General features: G+C 58.1%; 4 protein-coding genes across 4 annotated transcripts; 1 reads left to right on the top strand and 3 right to left on the bottom strand.

Moving 5' to 3' along the window:
• Window positions 1-98: 98 nt before the first annotated feature.
• On the bottom strand, window positions 99-716 carry EX895_004695 (uncharacterized protein; the record flags this gene model as incomplete). Its single annotated transcript, XM_029885289.1, has 1 exon — window positions 99-716. The coding sequence occupies one exon, from the start codon at window positions 714-716 to the stop codon at window positions 99-101; it is 618 nt and encodes a 205-aa protein (XP_029738531.1).
• A 790-nt stretch (window positions 717-1,506) lies between these two features.
• Window positions 1,507-3,447, bottom strand: EX895_004694 (uncharacterized protein; the record flags this gene model as incomplete). The annotated part of the gene is made up of 1 exon (XM_029885288.1): window positions 1,507-3,447. The coding sequence occupies one exon, from the start codon at window positions 3,445-3,447 to the stop codon at window positions 1,507-1,509; it is 1,941 nt and encodes a 646-aa protein (XP_029738530.1).
• Window positions 3,448-3,771: 324 nt separating this feature from the next.
• On the top strand, window positions 3,772-7,278 carry EX895_004693 (uncharacterized protein; the record flags this gene model as incomplete). The annotated part of the gene is made up of 1 exon (XM_029885287.1): window positions 3,772-7,278. One exon carries the CDS (start codon window positions 3,772-3,774, stop codon window positions 7,276-7,278), a length of 3,507 nt encoding a protein of 1,168 aa, XP_029738529.1.
• A 246-nt stretch (window positions 7,279-7,524) lies between these two features.
• On the bottom strand, window positions 7,525-10,674 carry EX895_004692 (uncharacterized protein; the record flags this gene model as incomplete). Its single annotated transcript, XM_029885286.1, has 1 exon — window positions 7,525-10,674. One exon carries the CDS (start codon window positions 10,672-10,674, stop codon window positions 7,525-7,527), a length of 3,150 nt encoding a protein of 1,049 aa, XP_029738528.1.
• Window positions 10,675-16,238: the final 5,564 nt, after the last annotated feature.

Here is a 16,238-nt window from a genome sequence, read left to right as displayed (position 1 = left end):
AGAAGTGAGATTGACGCGTGTGTGGGTAAGACAAGGCAGAGTGATTAAGGGCCAAGCGGGTGCAGGCGACTATGGATCGCCCAAGAAGTAGGGCGCGCTCACTTCTGGTTGGGGAAAGCGAAGCCGCCGCTGCTGGCGGCGGGAGCATTCTGAGTGTACTGAGGAGCCACCTGTGCCGCGGCAGACACGGGCAAAACATTACCATCGGACATCATGATGCCGACGGGACGAGCGGCCCCGCTCTGCGCCTTCTGCTGTTGCGGGTACACTGTACCCACCACCTGCTGTTGAGGAGCCATCTGCAGCGGGTACTCTCCTCCCCTTCCAACGCTTCCACCTGCTCCACCGCTTCCGCTTCCGCTTTCGCCGCGCTCGCCGCGCTCCCTGTGATCATCGTCGTGGTGGTCGTCGAACAGGTTGTGGGCAGCGATGCTCCCGCCCGTAGCCGCAAAGGCAGCTCCACCGGCGAGCAGTGTACCGCCGGCCACGTTGCGCAGCATCGAGCCGCCGCTGCTCCCCATCAGCCCGCCTCCGCCTCCGCTGCTAGGCGCGTGGTAGTGCGTGTGCGTGTGGTGGCCAGGCGTAGGCTCGCGCTTGCTGAACTTGTGCGCGCTGTCATCCCGCGGTCCTCCGCTGCCAGCGACCGAGGCAGAGGCCGAACTCGCCATGACAAGGGAGAGGGCGACGAGGCTGAGGAGCGAAGTGCGCAGTTGCATGTTTCCTGGAGCGCTGAGTGGAGTGAGGAGTGTGAGTGGCCATGGATCGTCGTGGGGTGACTGTAGCGGGGAAGCGTACTCACGACAGAGATGTTGAGGGCAAGAGGTGTTGCTGTGTGACAGGAAGGATTTTGAGAGAGGGGTGGATATATATCTCCTTTGGGCCCTTTCGGTCGTCGGCAGACCACCAGGAGTCGATCAACCGCGCGCAGACACTTCATCAGCACACTTCCCCACTGCACTTCATCTCGCCTCATTTTGTGGCATCACTCAGCATTGTGTGGCAACCGATTCGTTCAAAAGAATAGAGCAAACGTGGATCTCCCACGATACAACCACCCTAACCCTCCCACGACGGACCACAAATGAAAAGAGGTCGCGGTCACTCAGTGTTAGTCGTCACTAGCTTAATTGCAGCCTTTCCCCATCAGCAGTTTACGCCATCTGGGAAGAAGACAAAATCGTGGATACCAAGGCTGTGGTGCCAACAATGCCGCCCGTGGCGGACGTCGGTCCATCCAAATGGTCCGACTAGTCATTCGAGCCTCGGATCTGCAATGCCCGGGGAGCATGACCGTTGATCGCGCAGAAGTGCAACCGCACTCGTCCCACATCGTTACACGTCAAATGAAGGTAGAGGTCGCTTCTCGGGCATAATGGATTCGTCTAATTACCATGCTACAAGTATCTCCAAATCAACCCAGCAAACATCACATCGCCTCGAGAGAAAAGAGGCAAAAAAGTAGTCCTACAGTATTCTCGCACCGGTATGTCTAGAAAAGTATCTGATCTATCGCTTGTTAGGGTGGCGCCCACCCTGAGCCTGACCTTGTCTCTTCATACCGCCACCGCCACCACCGTTCCTTCCGCCGCCACCACCGCCGCCTCCCGACTTACCCGGCAGCTCTCTGACAACATTCAAGCCCGGTTTACCCTTGAGGCCCATCATCGAGACCGTCTTTTGCAGCAGCGGCGGTCCGACCCAAACGCCATCCTGACTTGCAGGCCACTGCAAAATGTCCCTAGCGTATTCGTTTGTCGACGCAATCAACTCCTCGGGCTTCCACCTGAGCTGTTTGAGGTACGATTTGTAGAAGCCCAGATGGGCCTGGTACGCCTGGCTGCGCGTAGTGGGGTCGATGGCCTGCATGACAGCATCGACGTTGCGGGTGACCTCGTTGAGTGCGACGCCCGCTTCGGCTTCAATGGGGGCGACGTCCAGCTTGGTGATGGGCAGCTTCTTGACGTCGGCCTGGTTGAGGAAGAAAGCTTCAAAGTCGGCGAGGATGAGCACGCCGCGCCCCTGTTTGCCTGCGCGGGCGGTACGTCCGAGACGGTGGATGTACTGCTCGAGACTGCTGGGCAGACCGAGTTGGAGGACGAGCGAAATACCGGGGATGTCGATGCCACGAGCCGTGACGTCCGAGGAGAACAGGATACCCGAAGCGCTCGTCTGGAACGTCTCCATGGTCTTTGTTCGGACAGCCTGCGACTTGCGCGAGTGGATCTCAAAGATGGGTCCCAGTTTAGCAAACGCTGATCCGCGCTGGTTGCGCAGCTGCGTAAACACGGCGGCGGCCAAAGAGGTCGACCTGGCCGTAGGCAGGAACACCAGAATCTTGTGGTTGGTCGGGTAACGAATCGCTTCGGACAGCACCACCTGGAGCGCGCGCGGAAGGCAGTCACGCAACGAACAGATCAGCGACTCTTGCGGGACGTGCTCGTGCGTGTTGGTATCTTGCTCCGTGAGCGTCGAGATGAAAGCGTGGTTGGGACGCAGCTTGGCCACATCATGAACAAATGAAGGAATCGTAGCCGAGAAGAAGAGCGACTGTCTCTGGCTAGCAACCGGGTCGGGAAGCATCTTGAGGATCTTTTCCAGCTCGTTGCGGAATCCCATGTCGAGCATGCGATCGGCCTCGTCGAGGACAAGCACTTTGAGGTTCTGGCACGCTTTGCGCAGATCCAAGCCTGGAGCATCGCTGGTGAGATGATCGAGCAGACGACCGGGTGTAGCGATGAGCAAGTCTTTACGATCGCGCTGAAGACGCTTGCGTTCGGCGCCGATGTTCGTTCCACCTACGACGTGCTGTACGGAAAACGAGCCTTCAAGGTTGGCGAGCAGCATCTGAGCCTCCTTCTCGATCTGTAGCGCCAGCTCGCGGGTAGGTGAGAGTACGAGCACAGAGATAGACGTCTGAGGTGGCGGTTTAGGCAGAGCGCAGAGCTTTTGGATCGAAGGGATGAGGAAGGCGAGTGTCTTGCCGGTTCCCGTCTTCGCCTGTGCGAGGACATCCTTGTCTTCAAGAGCAGTGGAAAGTGTAGCAGCCTGAACAGCCGACATGGTGGGGAACGGGATGGCGGAAAGCAGACGGTCGTCAATGTGTCCCTTGAGGTCGGCGAACTTGTTCTCGGTCAAGTAGACAGCAGCGTCGGTGCCGGGAGCGATAGCCTTGGGCGCCCAAGTGGGTGTGCTGGTGCCAGAAGCAGCGGGAGTATCGTCGGGAGTAGCGACAGCACTGCTGGCAGCAGTTGATGCTGGCAGCTGCTGCGTCGAGGCAGCTGCTGCACCACCTCGACCGCCCTTGCCTCTACCTCGTCCACCACCGCCACCGCCACCACCACCACCTCCTCGTCCTCTGCCACCGCGGCCACCGCCTCGACCACCGCGTCCGCCTCCTCCTCCTCCTACTTGAGGACCGAGTCTGTTTGACAAGCTGTTTGAATCCATTGCTGTGATGGATGTATGTGTATATGAGAGATATGGTGGGAGAGATCCAAGTGCGCACAGACAGCAACAACGAAAGGCCCTTTCCGACGTGAAACTCTTTTACAGCGCATTTCTGCTAGAAAATGGAAATTTTTAGTCCATTTTATTTTCGAGGGTTTCTTCTTACCGTCCGAGATAGCCCAGACTTGGGGTTGCGGCGTCTTGAAAGGCTGGCTCAGCTTCGGATTTTGTTGGTTTCCCTGCTCTGCTTGTCATTCTTCTTCCACCATCCTTTCATTGTTCTGCGTCTGCCTCTACGCTCCGTAGTGCAGCAAAGGTCTCGCAATGAGGGGACATCATCTTGCCCTCAGCAGGGTAGGTGCGGCTGTTGCAGGTCCAAGCAGCTCAGTCACGCGCTCAACCTTGCTGCACCACACGAGGCTGTCCCAATCACGATACCTTGCTACCCATGCCGACGAGCCACCTTCACCGTTCGCACCATTTCAAGATCTCATCAACGAGGCATTGAGGCCTACTTTCGCTCATTCAGCGTTGCTCTCACCCGCACCACAGAAGTCAAAGAGCGACACGGACACCAAATATGCCCATCACCGGCAACAGTCTCAGACAGCAGCGACTGTTCCCACCAAGACGTCAAAGTCGACCGTAGCTAGTACCAGCTTTCAGCCCGATCAAGCGTACAGCAGCAAGAAAATTGCCAACAGAGCGTACATGATTGTCCGTTTCATCCGCCTTAATCGCATCCTCTCCGCCATGGCTGCCTTTGTCGAGGATGTCGCCAATCCAACCCGCACGCCTTTCACCTCGGAGCAGCTGCAAGACTTTGTCGTCGCCTTGCGCATTCAATGCAAGAAGCATTCCACTACTCGCCCTGCTCCCATCCCTTCCGACTCTGCAAATGGCGAGTTGTGGAGACCCGCTCGCCTGGACCCTTCCATCCCAGCCAAGTCGCTCCCCATCCCAATACAGTGCATGTACGCCATGGCTGCCATCTACGACGTTGGCCTTGAACGCAACGCATCTCCTACAGCGAAGATGATCTCGGCCATGCTGTCCACTTGGGCGGGTTACCTCAGTCCTGATCAGCTGTATCAGGCGGCCGATTCTGCGCTGGGTCACCTGGTCCCTCCCACAGCAACCGACCAGGCAGCTTGTCTCAGACGCATCAATCACCGTGCCCTTTCCTCCTTCATCAGCACGTTTGGTTGTGCTAGAAGCCCAGAACGAGGGGAGAAGCTGCTAGCTTGTTGGGCAAAAGCGCAGAGAGTCAATGGTGGGCCGCATAGCTCAGTATTTCACGACGACGAGCACATCGACCTCACAGGATGGGGCCAGAATGTCTTGATTTGGCAGGCATTGATCAAGTCTCGAGTCGATGCGGGCGATCTGGTCGGCGCTCAAAAGTGGCTGCAACGATACAGGATGGCATCTCGACATTCGCAAACGCCTCACCCGAATATTCAGTCTGAGCCATATCTCGCGTATATGGCCGGCATCCGCAGAAAGGCCGAGATTCGCAAACCCTCGCGAGACCGGATCAGAAGGATCATGGCCGAGATCCGCGCTGCTGTGCAGTTCATGATCGACGATCACGTACCCATAGAGAGCTCGGTTGTCGCCTTTGTCATCGACTTTGAGGCGAGGGTGGGCAACGTCGATGGCGGTGCCGCTCTCATTCATGAACTGGGTGGCTTTATAGGGGACCGCGCGCTGGAAGATCCGAAGCTGCTTCGAGCTCTTTTCCGTTTCCGCAAAGCTGCGGCTGACGCTAGGGAAGCTGCTGCTGCTGCGTATGCAGTCGCACGCACAAATCTACAGATCAAGGACGGATCTGACGCGCTGCCGCCTGTGCGATCGCTCATTCGCTCTCTGGTTCACGTGGGCGAGGCCAAAGTGCGTCTTTCACAAGAGGATCTGGCATCGTGCAGAAGTCGCGGCACACTGAATGCCGCCCTCATGTCTGCCATGGCGGAACGCGATTATCCCGCCGCTGTTGTCGTGCTCAACCTCTTTGAACGCTGGAGGATTGTCCCATCCAAAAGCACGTATACGCTTGTTGTCAACCCTCTCATCGCACAAGGTCACTACGGCGCTTTCACAGCTGATCCAGGTGAAGTCACCGTCTCTAGCAGCAAGCTCAATCTAGAAGCGACACTCCAGAGCGTGGCACGCGACACCAGCGACGCGCAAGCACAGGCTATTCTCCGCGGCATTCGAGACCAGTCTTTGATGGGCGAGACGTCCATCTTCAGCGCTCAACCTGCCACGGCACTCCGTCAGACACAGTACCTCGTCCGCGTTCTCAACCGAGCGTGTGCTGCCGAGTTCGAAAATTTCGAGCAGGAACGAGTCGTTCCCGACTGGTTGTCGGTGTACAGGAACACTCAAGCGAAAGACGAGCCGGAAAGAGCGCTGACGGAAGAGGCTGTTCGAAGCCAAGTAAAGTCTGCCATCTTTGCGGCGCAGGATGAGCTGCTTGGGACCAAAGAGGAAAGACAGGACTCGCCGTACCACAAACGGCTGATGCCGGAATCAAGAGCACGCCTCTTCTCGGTACAGCCATCTCTGTCGCCTCACCGATGGGGGCTCGAGGTGCGTGCTAAAGGTAAACAGCTTCGTTCGAACAGTGAGCCTGTCAAGCGCGACACGAGCGATGCACTGACACAAGAGCATATGGGGCGATCGGCTGCGAGATCGACGGCTGTGCCCCGTTCGATCAAGCGGTATACGAAGGCGTCGACCCCCCCTACGACGGGCGCGAGCGTGGGCTTGGCACGTGCCTTTTCCACCTCAGCTGCGACAATGGCTAACGACCCAGGCGCGAGCTGCGACTTAGCGTCCGCATCCAAGGGCGACTACACGCACCTCGAGCCGGTCCGCACGATATACATTCCTGGCTTTGTACCTTACACCCTGGGGCTGGCGCTGCAAGAACACCTGGTTAAACAGCGGTCGGATGCACGGGCGGCCCTGCGCGCGCTTGCAGACACCTCTTCCAAGTCAGCGTCCACTCTGGCTGGCCTCTCCACTGTCTCGCCTTCGGCATCGGAACGCGAGCTCCGCGCACAAGCCGAGCAGGATACGCTGCTTCTGCTGCAGCATCGACCCGTGTACACCGAGGGACGGCGTCACGATGCCGAAAACGAACTTGTGTCCACACACCTGCGCTCGCTCGGGGCCGAGTACCATCTGACCAAACGCGGTGGCCAGATCACGTACCATGGACCGGGACAGCTGGTCGGGTATCCGATCCTCAACCTCGCCAGCATGAACCTCGCCAGTCGTTGCTACGTGGACAGGATTCAGGACTCGCTCATCTCGCTGCTCGCCAGTCGGGGCATCGAGACGGTGCCGCCGCCGGACGACCACACGGGCGTATGGGCGGACGAGTACCACAAGATCGCGAGCATCGGCATCCAGGTGCGCCACCGCGTGTCGAGCCACGGCTTTGCGCTCAACGTCGAGCAGCGCGCCATGCGCGGGTTCAAGCACATCGTCGCATGTGGCATCGTGGGCCGCAACATGACCTGTCTGCAAGACCGCCTGGATCCGCACGGCCCGTTCGCCAAGTACAACCCTCCCACTCCAGAGGGCAGGGATGCGGACAAGGACAAGGACGAGAAGGTGGGCAGTATCGCCGAAGCGTACAAAGCCCACTTTGCAAACGTGTTCCAGAGAAGGGTGAGGGACGTGGATGAGAGCGAGTTCGAGGTGGTCCTCGTGGAGGAGGTGCACAGGGAAACGCTGGCGCAGAAGCTGGGGATTCACATCGAGGAGGACGAGCGCGTCGTAGGCGCGTTGATGGTCGACGGGCACCGAGTGAGCGTCTAGGCCTCTTTCACAATCCTCACTTGCACATCCATGTGCGACGAAAGATGAAAAACACGACGTGCATTGCAATCCATACAATCCTCGCCCAACCTCACACGACCCGACCGTGCAAATGAGCCGCTTCGCAAACTGAACTGACTGCCTTCTCCTCCTTACGCATCCGCCACCCTTGCGTTGCATCTGAATGTCGCAACGAGCACTGCGCGCTTCCGCTGCTGCCGGTCTGATAGGCACACGCACACCGACCTAGCTGGGTCTCGACCACGGCTCCACTGTGACATCCTGCTGCGCCACCCCCTCATCCCTCTCTCCACCAACCGCAGCCTCAAGCGGCACACTCTGAGCGCGCCGATGCTCGCCTACCTCGTCCGCCCAATCCTTGCCCAACACGGCCCCGCCGACAATGGCCAGCTCCTCGGACACGGCCTGCGCCAGCGACGCCAACCGCTCGGTCCAGTAGCGACTGGCGGTCTGACTGGCCACCTGCCCGTCGGACATCCACCCTGGCGTTGTGCTGCCCGAAACACCACCGCGCTGCTGCGCGTCCGCCGCCCCGCCACTCCTCGGCGAGTGCGCCAGATGATGCTTGAGCAGCCGACTCGCGTCGTCTCTCGGCGGAGACGTGGCGACCACGACGTCGTCATGCATGCTGGGCGCGACCGAGGGCCGACTGCGAATATGACTTGACGTCGAGACCGCCCTCTGCTTGCCCGCCGCCGGGCGCACCGGCCGCTCCTGTGCAATCCTGCCACCCGCATACGCGTGCGAATACGACCCAACCGGACTCGTGACAGCCGAGCTAAACTTCCTCGGCTCCATCGAATGGCTCGCCCGGCGGAACGCCGCGACGCCTCCAGCCGCAGAACCGGCACCCACGTGTTGACTCGACACATGCCGCCACGACACTGGCTGCGACGGCCGCCCTTGCAGAGGCACACTGATTCCAAGCGGATGAAGCCCCTGCGACGCACGAGGCGACGTACCACCACCCGGCTTCTGCTCCAGCGGCTCGTCACCTCGTCTAAATCCAGCCGACTCGCGGATGAAAGCCGCGTTTCCGCCTAGAGACCGGCTCCTCTGCTCACCATCGCTCATCACACCCTGCTGCGCTGTCCGTTCGCGTGTGCGTCGGAACGGCGGCAGCGTGATAGGCACCGCCAGCTCCTCGTGTCGTTCACCGTGCCCATGAGGGCTGGCAGGCGGCGGCGGCTGCTGCCAACTGGCTCGACGCGAGCTCGCCGCACTGCCGCCCTCGGACAGCCACCCAGGAAGCAGGTTTGCGCGGTGCGACGACTCGTACGCGTCCGAGTCCGGCTCTGTCGGCGTCGGGGGCGCAGAGTCCTCAAAGGCGTCCGGAAGGAAACACATGGGATGCGAAAACGAATCCTTGGGCTTGAGCTTGCGCAACGAACGGCCGGGCAGACCGGACAGCGGAGAGGTTTGCGTGGATCGGGATGGATGTGTCAGCCTGGGCGGCGACGTCTGGCCCGCAAAGGACGTTCGCGCAGCGGCAAGATGTTGATCGGCTCGCGCCCCACTCGAGCGCCTTGATGATGCCTGACGGCTGGATCCTGGCTCGGAATCGCTGAGCAGAGTGGTGGCTTGAAGCCGATCCGTCGATTTTCCAACCTGCGCGTTCCTGCTAGACGGTCTGTTCACCTGCTCTCTGTCCTCTACGGCTTCCTCGCGCAGCTCCTCCAGCGAGTCCGGAAGGGAAGACGAAGCTTCATCTTGTTGTAGACTCGCACTATCCTCGCTCTTGCTTAACAACGAATCCGACAGACTTTGATTTTCGGATGGATTTGAGCCACTGAGAGCGTCATTGTCGTCGTCGTCGTCATCGTCTTCCAGATCCGAGTCGCCATCCTCCTCATCCTCGCTGTACCCCGAGCCCTCGGACGAGACGTCCTCGAGATGCTGTCTCCACTTGGACGCTTGCGCGGAGGGAATGCGAGCCTTGTCCGGTGCAGGTGACCGGATGGGATCGCTGCCGCGAATACCGCGAAGTCGTTGCGGATATGCGAGTTTCTGCGGAGCTGGGCTTGCCGAGAGCTTGCTCTTGGGCTTCCTCGTGGCGTGGGCGGGAGAGAGCCGAGCAGCGCGTTGAGGCCTTGGGCAAGCAGCAAAGGCGAGAACCCTGCGAGAGGCATCGCCAGGGGCGTGTCCATCTGCGTCACTGACAGTACCCGCATTCCTCGAAGAAGAAGGAGCTACATCTCGGCCAATTTCGCGGCGAACTGGTGAAGCGACTTTCGTCTCCGGGGATCTTCTCCTCTTTGACGGAGCCGGACTGATAAAGGTGAGCTTGCGGGGAGGATTCACCGGTGCAGGCTGTAGGCGTGCTGCATCGACTCGGTCGCTTTCAGTCGCATTGCTAAAGATGGGCACGATAGCTGGTGGTTCCGAAGGCTTGGAGGACTCAAGCTTGGGCGACGGTTGCGTGTTGTCGTCAGAGACGACGCTGGGCGAAGTTGCGATGCTAGACCCACGAGAACTGCTGCGCAGAGCCCAGCTGGACCGCGCCGAGGCGGTCTCGTCGCCGGCTGAAGATGAGCTGTGTTGGCGCGGCCTGGCTGGGGCGCTTGTGCGGGCATGTTGCTCGAGAGCTTGGGAGCTGAGATGATTTGCTTGTCTAGCAGCGCGCTCTGCTGCGCGTTCGATAACGTCGGCGTGCTCTTGGATGACCAGACTACGCTTTCTTGGGACAGGCTCGGTCTCTACCGCATGTTGCGTCGCTGGTGTTGCTGGTGCTGTTGTTGCTGCTGGAGCCGGGGCAATAGTACTTTGTGATGTTGTTTCATTGCCATCGTCCATGTTGCTCATATCAACCGTCGTGTCAGGTCGAGCAGAGACGTTCGAAACAGGTTGCTTGTTTGGCTCGATGAAATGCAGTCGTGGTCGAGATGCCAAAGTAGTGGCATCTGATGCGTCGCCTGTTGGCCTTGAGACTCCATCTAAGCTCGTTCGTGTATTCACTGACTCTGCCCTGCGAAGAATGCCAAGATTGGTGGTGGAGGCGCTGCGAGGTGGGTTGGCAGAGATGGCGGTGGAGAGGAGCGAAGGCCTTTTGGAGTCGCCGGCGTGCACAGATTGTGAGCTGGTCCCATCGAGAGACGTGCGCGATGGCGGAAGATCGAATGATTCCACTGCTGGCTCGGGCGAAGTTGTCAATTGTGGCAGAATGCGCTTTTGAAAGATGAGTGGTCGATACTCCACCGGCTGCTCGACATCCTGTGCATGTGTGGGTTCGCTGTCCGTGTGTCGGATTGCGTTCACCGAGGCATTGGTCACTTGCGTTGCTGCTGTGTCGGTATGCTGAGCTCTGGCCTCTTGAACGGTGTTGGCCCTTAGGACAGAAGGCCGCCCCGGAGGCGTGACAAATGTGATGATGCCCATGTCTGCGTATGAATGGCAATGGGTGATCGGTGGAACTTTGAGCTAGGCTAGCAAGGCCTGCGACGCGTACTGTAGCTCTCCATTCAAAGATCAAGATTGACACCGTCGAGTCGAATCGAGAACGAATGGTGTTCCACGCTCAGCTTCGAGCCGGCGAGAAACAGAATCGCTGCATCGGATGGAAGATCGTTGTGAGGCCCGAAGGTGCAAAGGGTTGTCCAGCTCAGTTGCCTTGTGTAGCCTCGCCGCGCGAAGAAGCTGCCAGCCAGACGTCAGAATGCCTAGTACAAGTTGCAACAAGACCGTCTGATGTGTTCAGCGACGAGTTTTTGTGTCGGGGAAGGAGTTGCCTTGCTGCTGCTAGCCACGAAAGCACGTCGTGGGCTACTCGATGCGAGACGAGGAGCTTTGCAAGAGAGGAAGAGCCTTCGAGACGTTCAGGAAAAGCCGTAGTGTGTGTGTGTGTGTCGTCGTGGTGAAGAGCATGCAGTCGTAATCCACTCGTCGAGCAGCAATGTGTTTGTCAGTTGACAGTCTCTCGAGTGTGGACCAAGGCGACGATCAATCGATGTGGACCCTGGCTGCCTGCCTGCGCGCCAAACATCACGCAGAGACGTTGGCGCCTTGTTCTAACTTACCAAGCTTTTTTCGACTTGGTGCGGGGCTGAAGCTTCGACTTTGCAGCGGTCTTGAGCCAATTTGGCCTGAGAAAAACAGCGCTGTCTCGTGCGGCAGCCTTACTTGTGAAAATCGCAGCTGCGAAAGCCGAGATCGCGAGATGTTTTGCTGCAGCAGCTAAAGATCTGCGACTGCAGCAACTGCAACTGACATTTCAACATCTTTCTCTGCTCAGATCTGGTGGTGGCGCAGTCGTTGATCCGAGATGCAACAACATTCATCGGTGCAGAGTCCGGCAAAAGGCGCAAGCCAGGCCGCACACCTGGGCCTCTTCACGCCCACCCCGCACGACCGAACTTCTTGCTGATGTTGCATGCACATGGAGCAGTGCAAGCGAAGTACAGACGGTTCCCCGCACGTGGCTAGGTAACCACAAATTGGGATCATGTCGGCCGACACCTTTGACTCAAGTTCGATGTGCACCATGATGAAATTAGAGCTACGAAGGCTGTGCTCCCCACGCTGACCCCAAAACCAACTGTGCCGTGCAAGAGCCAGCTCCGAGCTTCGAACTCTCCCTCGAGATGGTCGTTGGCTGCGAATGACCATATCAAAGCTAGTCTGGCAAGGCCCCCGGTCTGTCTGCTTTCTACCAAACCCAAGCAGAGACCATTGTCGTCGAGATGCCGACGACCCAAGAAACACATGACTGAGCCAGGAAGGTCTGGAGCCCATTGCGTGTCGCAGAACAAAAGCAAATCTTTCCCACGCTCTCGCATTCGCTTGGCAAAATTACGCTTTGGCAAGTTCCCTTCTCTACCACTCCTCCTCCCCTTTTCCACTTTGCTTTGCTCTGCAGATACAATAAAGCTGGTTGTGCCGTCGTCCAAGATATCACCTCGGGCAAACAATTTTGGTCCTAAACTTGATTTCTCGCGGAGAGGGCCGGCTCTCTTTCTTGCCGGAATGTGAAAGTGTCGACTAAATGTTTCAGCGTTAGCCATCGACAAGCGACCGGACTCCGAAGCTGAAGCTGAAGTTGAAGCTGAAGCGTGCCGCAGCGTGCCAGTCGAATCCCTTTCTCTTACCTATCAATCTGAAGTCCAGCTCTGCCGCAAAGGGTCCATCGTGCTTTGATATCGAACTTGGCATCTGCTTCGAAGCCGATTTGGCGAGCTATGTACGTCGCTGTTGCAATGTTACGTACTGGTTGACGCAAGCTGTCGATATACTCCTCGCACGGCGAATCGCGCTGTTTTGGTGATCCTTCGTCTATCAAGCAGAGACAACATGCGGTCAGAGATGTGAGACACCATTAAGGCGGTTAGTCGAGACAGGCGGCCTTGGTATCCAAGTTTCGACCTGCCCATTGCATCACTGGCTTGATCGACGGTTTCAAAGTGCGACATGCGAACCCTTTCTCGAGTCAAGTCGCCGCGAATCCAGGGTTTGTTTGTGACGTTCCAGCGGAAAAGGAGTTGTGGCTGGTGTCCCAGGCCGCCACAGTCTCTGGCAGCCTCTCTTCTGCCGCAAACCTTCGAGCTGGAAATGCCTTCAGCATTGATTGTCAGATACAAGTGTCTGCAGTGGGCTCACCTTGTGCCGTGGTTCTTCATGACCACCTCTTACCCTGCCTTGGTGCCGACCCAGTCAGCACCCAGCTTGTGGATGAAGTTAATGTCTCTGAACTTTCGCACGATCCCACGCCACGAGGCGGTCTAGCCGGCGTCTCCGACCGTCTCGCAACGCAGGCGAGACAGACGCGAGTTGAGCCGGGAGTCCATCGTGAGGGGCAAGTTGACCCGATTTAGCAAGTGTGGCAGCAGCCTGAGGACCATGCTCTGCACCGCGGTCATCGTAAGTCGCCGACCTTCACACACCCGTAGCTATGACAGCGTTGTGCTGTAATGGCATCGGATAGCGTTTCTCGCGTCACAGCCGATCCCGAAGTCGCGTTCCTGGACGGGCCTGCAACCAGGCTCATACCTTGGACAAGCATCGTCCAAGGCGGTGGGAGTCATAGGCCGGTGGCGAAGTGAGGAACGTTGCCGACGGGAATTACTCAGCAGGCGGGTATCTCGAGGCGGTGCTCGCTTAGCGCCGTCTCGACCACCTATCGCGCGCTGCTCTCTTGGTGGCGTCGTGTACGCGTGGGTGTGGGTGGTGTGGAGATTATTTAGACGCCGTGATGGCTTCCAAACAGGGTCCAGGCAGCAGAGCACGAACCGATAAGAGCATGAAGCCAGGTGGCGGTGCTGGAGCGAATGGCGAGTCGGTTAAAGGTGCTCAACGTCATCCAAATCCCCACATGGTCCTTAGGCGAGGTGCTGATGAACGAAGGGCAAAAAGGTCGCACGCTATTCGAGCTCCGATTCGGCTCCCCAAACAAGAGGCCACTGCAAGCCTGAGGACTCAAGAGATCGAGAGAGGCACAGAGCCGAACCTCTCTTTGAAATTGCTTGCTTCGCTTAGCAGGCAGCGTGTTTCGTTCTCTAGTTCTGGTTCGGGAATCGGACCATGGCCCTTCGGCTAAGGACTTGCTATGAGGTATCAGTCGCATCCGGTGCCCCATCTTCCAAGGTTGGAGCTCTTGAGCATCGGCGACGGGAGGCTGAGAATTGAGCTGTGATGGCTCGACTTCCTGGCTCGGCAATAACGGACCGATGACAATGGGAAGCTGACGGTAGCAGAGAGTCGAAACTGCTAAGCCGCTGTCTCTGGCTCTTGCCACGCGACACGCTGCTCTAATTAGGGGGCGAAGCGCTCGAACGTGCAGAAGCGTTCGGACTCGTTCCTTGCGCTTTCAGCAGATAGCTGTCGAGCAGCAACTAGTCTATTCCGCGGAACTCCTCCTGGTCTGATGCCTCGCCGCCTTCGGAACGGCAGGTCGGGCCGAAAAAAAGGGCCAAGAAAGCGCCTCGGAATCGGAGATGAAACGGGCAGAAGTAACAAAGCAAGCAGGATTTGGCCACGAGGTCAAACGAGCATGCAGGCTGAGCAGCATGATCGGCGTGCTCCCCGCCATTGCCACAATCAATGCGATTGGCCCACGCTTTGTCACTCGACTGACCGCATTGCTGGTGCTTTTGTAGAACGCCATTCAACCGCAAAGGCAACGCGCCTGATGGACGCCCAGCCAACAGGGTTATGGCTCTCAGCGTAGATTCGCACTCCGACCCAATGTCGTCGCAAACGGTGACAACCATCTCCAAGTCCTCCCGAGGGCTCTGATGCTCGTTGTCGTCGGTCACCGGCGGAGTCATCAAGACACCTCATGACTGTATCTCTCCTTTCACCGTACATTGCACCCAGTTCCCGGTGAGAGGCCGACCCCTCGTCGTGCACCAAAAGCGTTACTCATTTCAAGTGGCGCTCCCAGGCCCAGCTGCCTTGTCGATCTCCGTTCAAAGTCCGCCCAAAGCCCGCCGCTGCAGTCACGAAGAGAGGCACACCCTCAATTGGTTCGGCCGGTCTTCCTTGGGCATCTTTTTGGGGGTGGTTGCAAAGTCCCTCGCTTAATCGAAGGTCGCCCGGGTGACGAGACTTGCAGCGATCTGCAAGCTCTTTACTCTGTTTAAGGGTTCAGCAGCCGCTGTTCTCTCTCCGAAGATCGCTGCATTCGAACGCCACGAGTTCGCGCTATGGTCTGTGTGCGGAAATGAAAGCGTGAGCGACTGCTACTGGATCGCTGCTGCTGCTACTGCTACGCTGAGCGTCGGCGATCAGTTGATCGTCTGTCCGACAGCGGACCATCAATCTTGTCAAGCGCACCCAGATGTCGAGCTCGATCAGAGAAGCTAGGTGGCACAACGTGCCATGCCATATCAGGCTCGTTCAATCTTAGTGCGTGCTCGATGTCGAGGAGACCCTCTTTCTACGGTCGCACCGATAGTTATAGGCAATAATAGGCAGGAGCGTCGATCGCCTCTCTTTTCTTAGCCGTGATTTTTCAACGTGTTTATTGGTGCCCTTTTCTTAGTTCACCTATCCCAGGAATATCGCTCGAATTGCGACCGCAGAACCGAGCTGCCCGAGAAGCTCCTGCACGCCACGCCACAACTCCCACGCGAGGCATGGGCCTGCTCGCAAATTGTAGCCAAACCCGTGCCTCTTCGCTTCCTGGCTGGGATGCAAGTGGGCGTCGAGGGCGTGCACAAGCGTTAGTCGTTGCAGAGCGGTCCGCGTCGGGAGACCTTCGTGAAAGCTTCTCTGCAAAAAGTCGATTTTCATGTGCCGTCAGCCGTCAGCCGGCGCTAGACAGCGGAACACGATCGACCGTGCAGCTCGTGAAAACGTGACTCGAGGTGATGGGTTGCATCCAATGCACGACGCTTCTATCGCGAGCTTTCCGTCGAGGTCGCAACTAGACTGGAAACCGCTTCAAGGAGGAAGAAGAACAAGGAAGGACGCCGAAAGGGAAGAGCTGCATGATCGAGATGCACCGCAGATCCTGTCCGGACACCAATGTGTATCTGAGACAAACACCGACTACGAAAATAACAGGCTTTGCTGTATCGGCCGCACCTCTCCTTTTCTCCCACCTAGTTAGTGCACCATCGCGTCCTCGGGCCTACCGCCGTGTGAAGGCTGCTTGTGTGCTTGCCTGTTCAGCGATCCGGTGAGACAAAAACTATCTGATCAAAAACCCAGTCTCGTGCTTCGAAGGAGTCGATCGATGCCTGAACAAGGACGGGTGGAAGCGATCCGCTAGAACGCCGAAGGCTTCTCACGCCGGTGCGACTGCTCGTCAACACCCCAGAATTTGACTCCAAAACACAGCAAGACCCGCATGAAAAACAGAGAAAAGACACCTCGCCTTCTTTGGCCGACCGCCGACGCCGCCGCTCCTCCCCTCGAGTGCAGGCCAAGCGAGCCTCATGGCACTGGAGCCAAAAAAACCCCCAACTCTTCGCTTCGCTTCCCACGCTAAGCTTTGATGGATAAAA

Source organism: Sporisorium graminicola, chromosome SGRAM_4, assembly GCF_005498985.1.
Source record: "Sporisorium graminicola strain CBS 10092 chromosome SGRAM_4, whole genome shotgun sequence".
NCBI lineage: Eukaryota > Fungi > Basidiomycota > Ustilaginomycetes > Ustilaginales > Ustilaginaceae > Sporisorium > Sporisorium graminicola.
The sequence above is the reverse complement of the archived record's forward strand: the minus strand, read 5'-3'. Positions and strand labels throughout refer to the sequence as shown.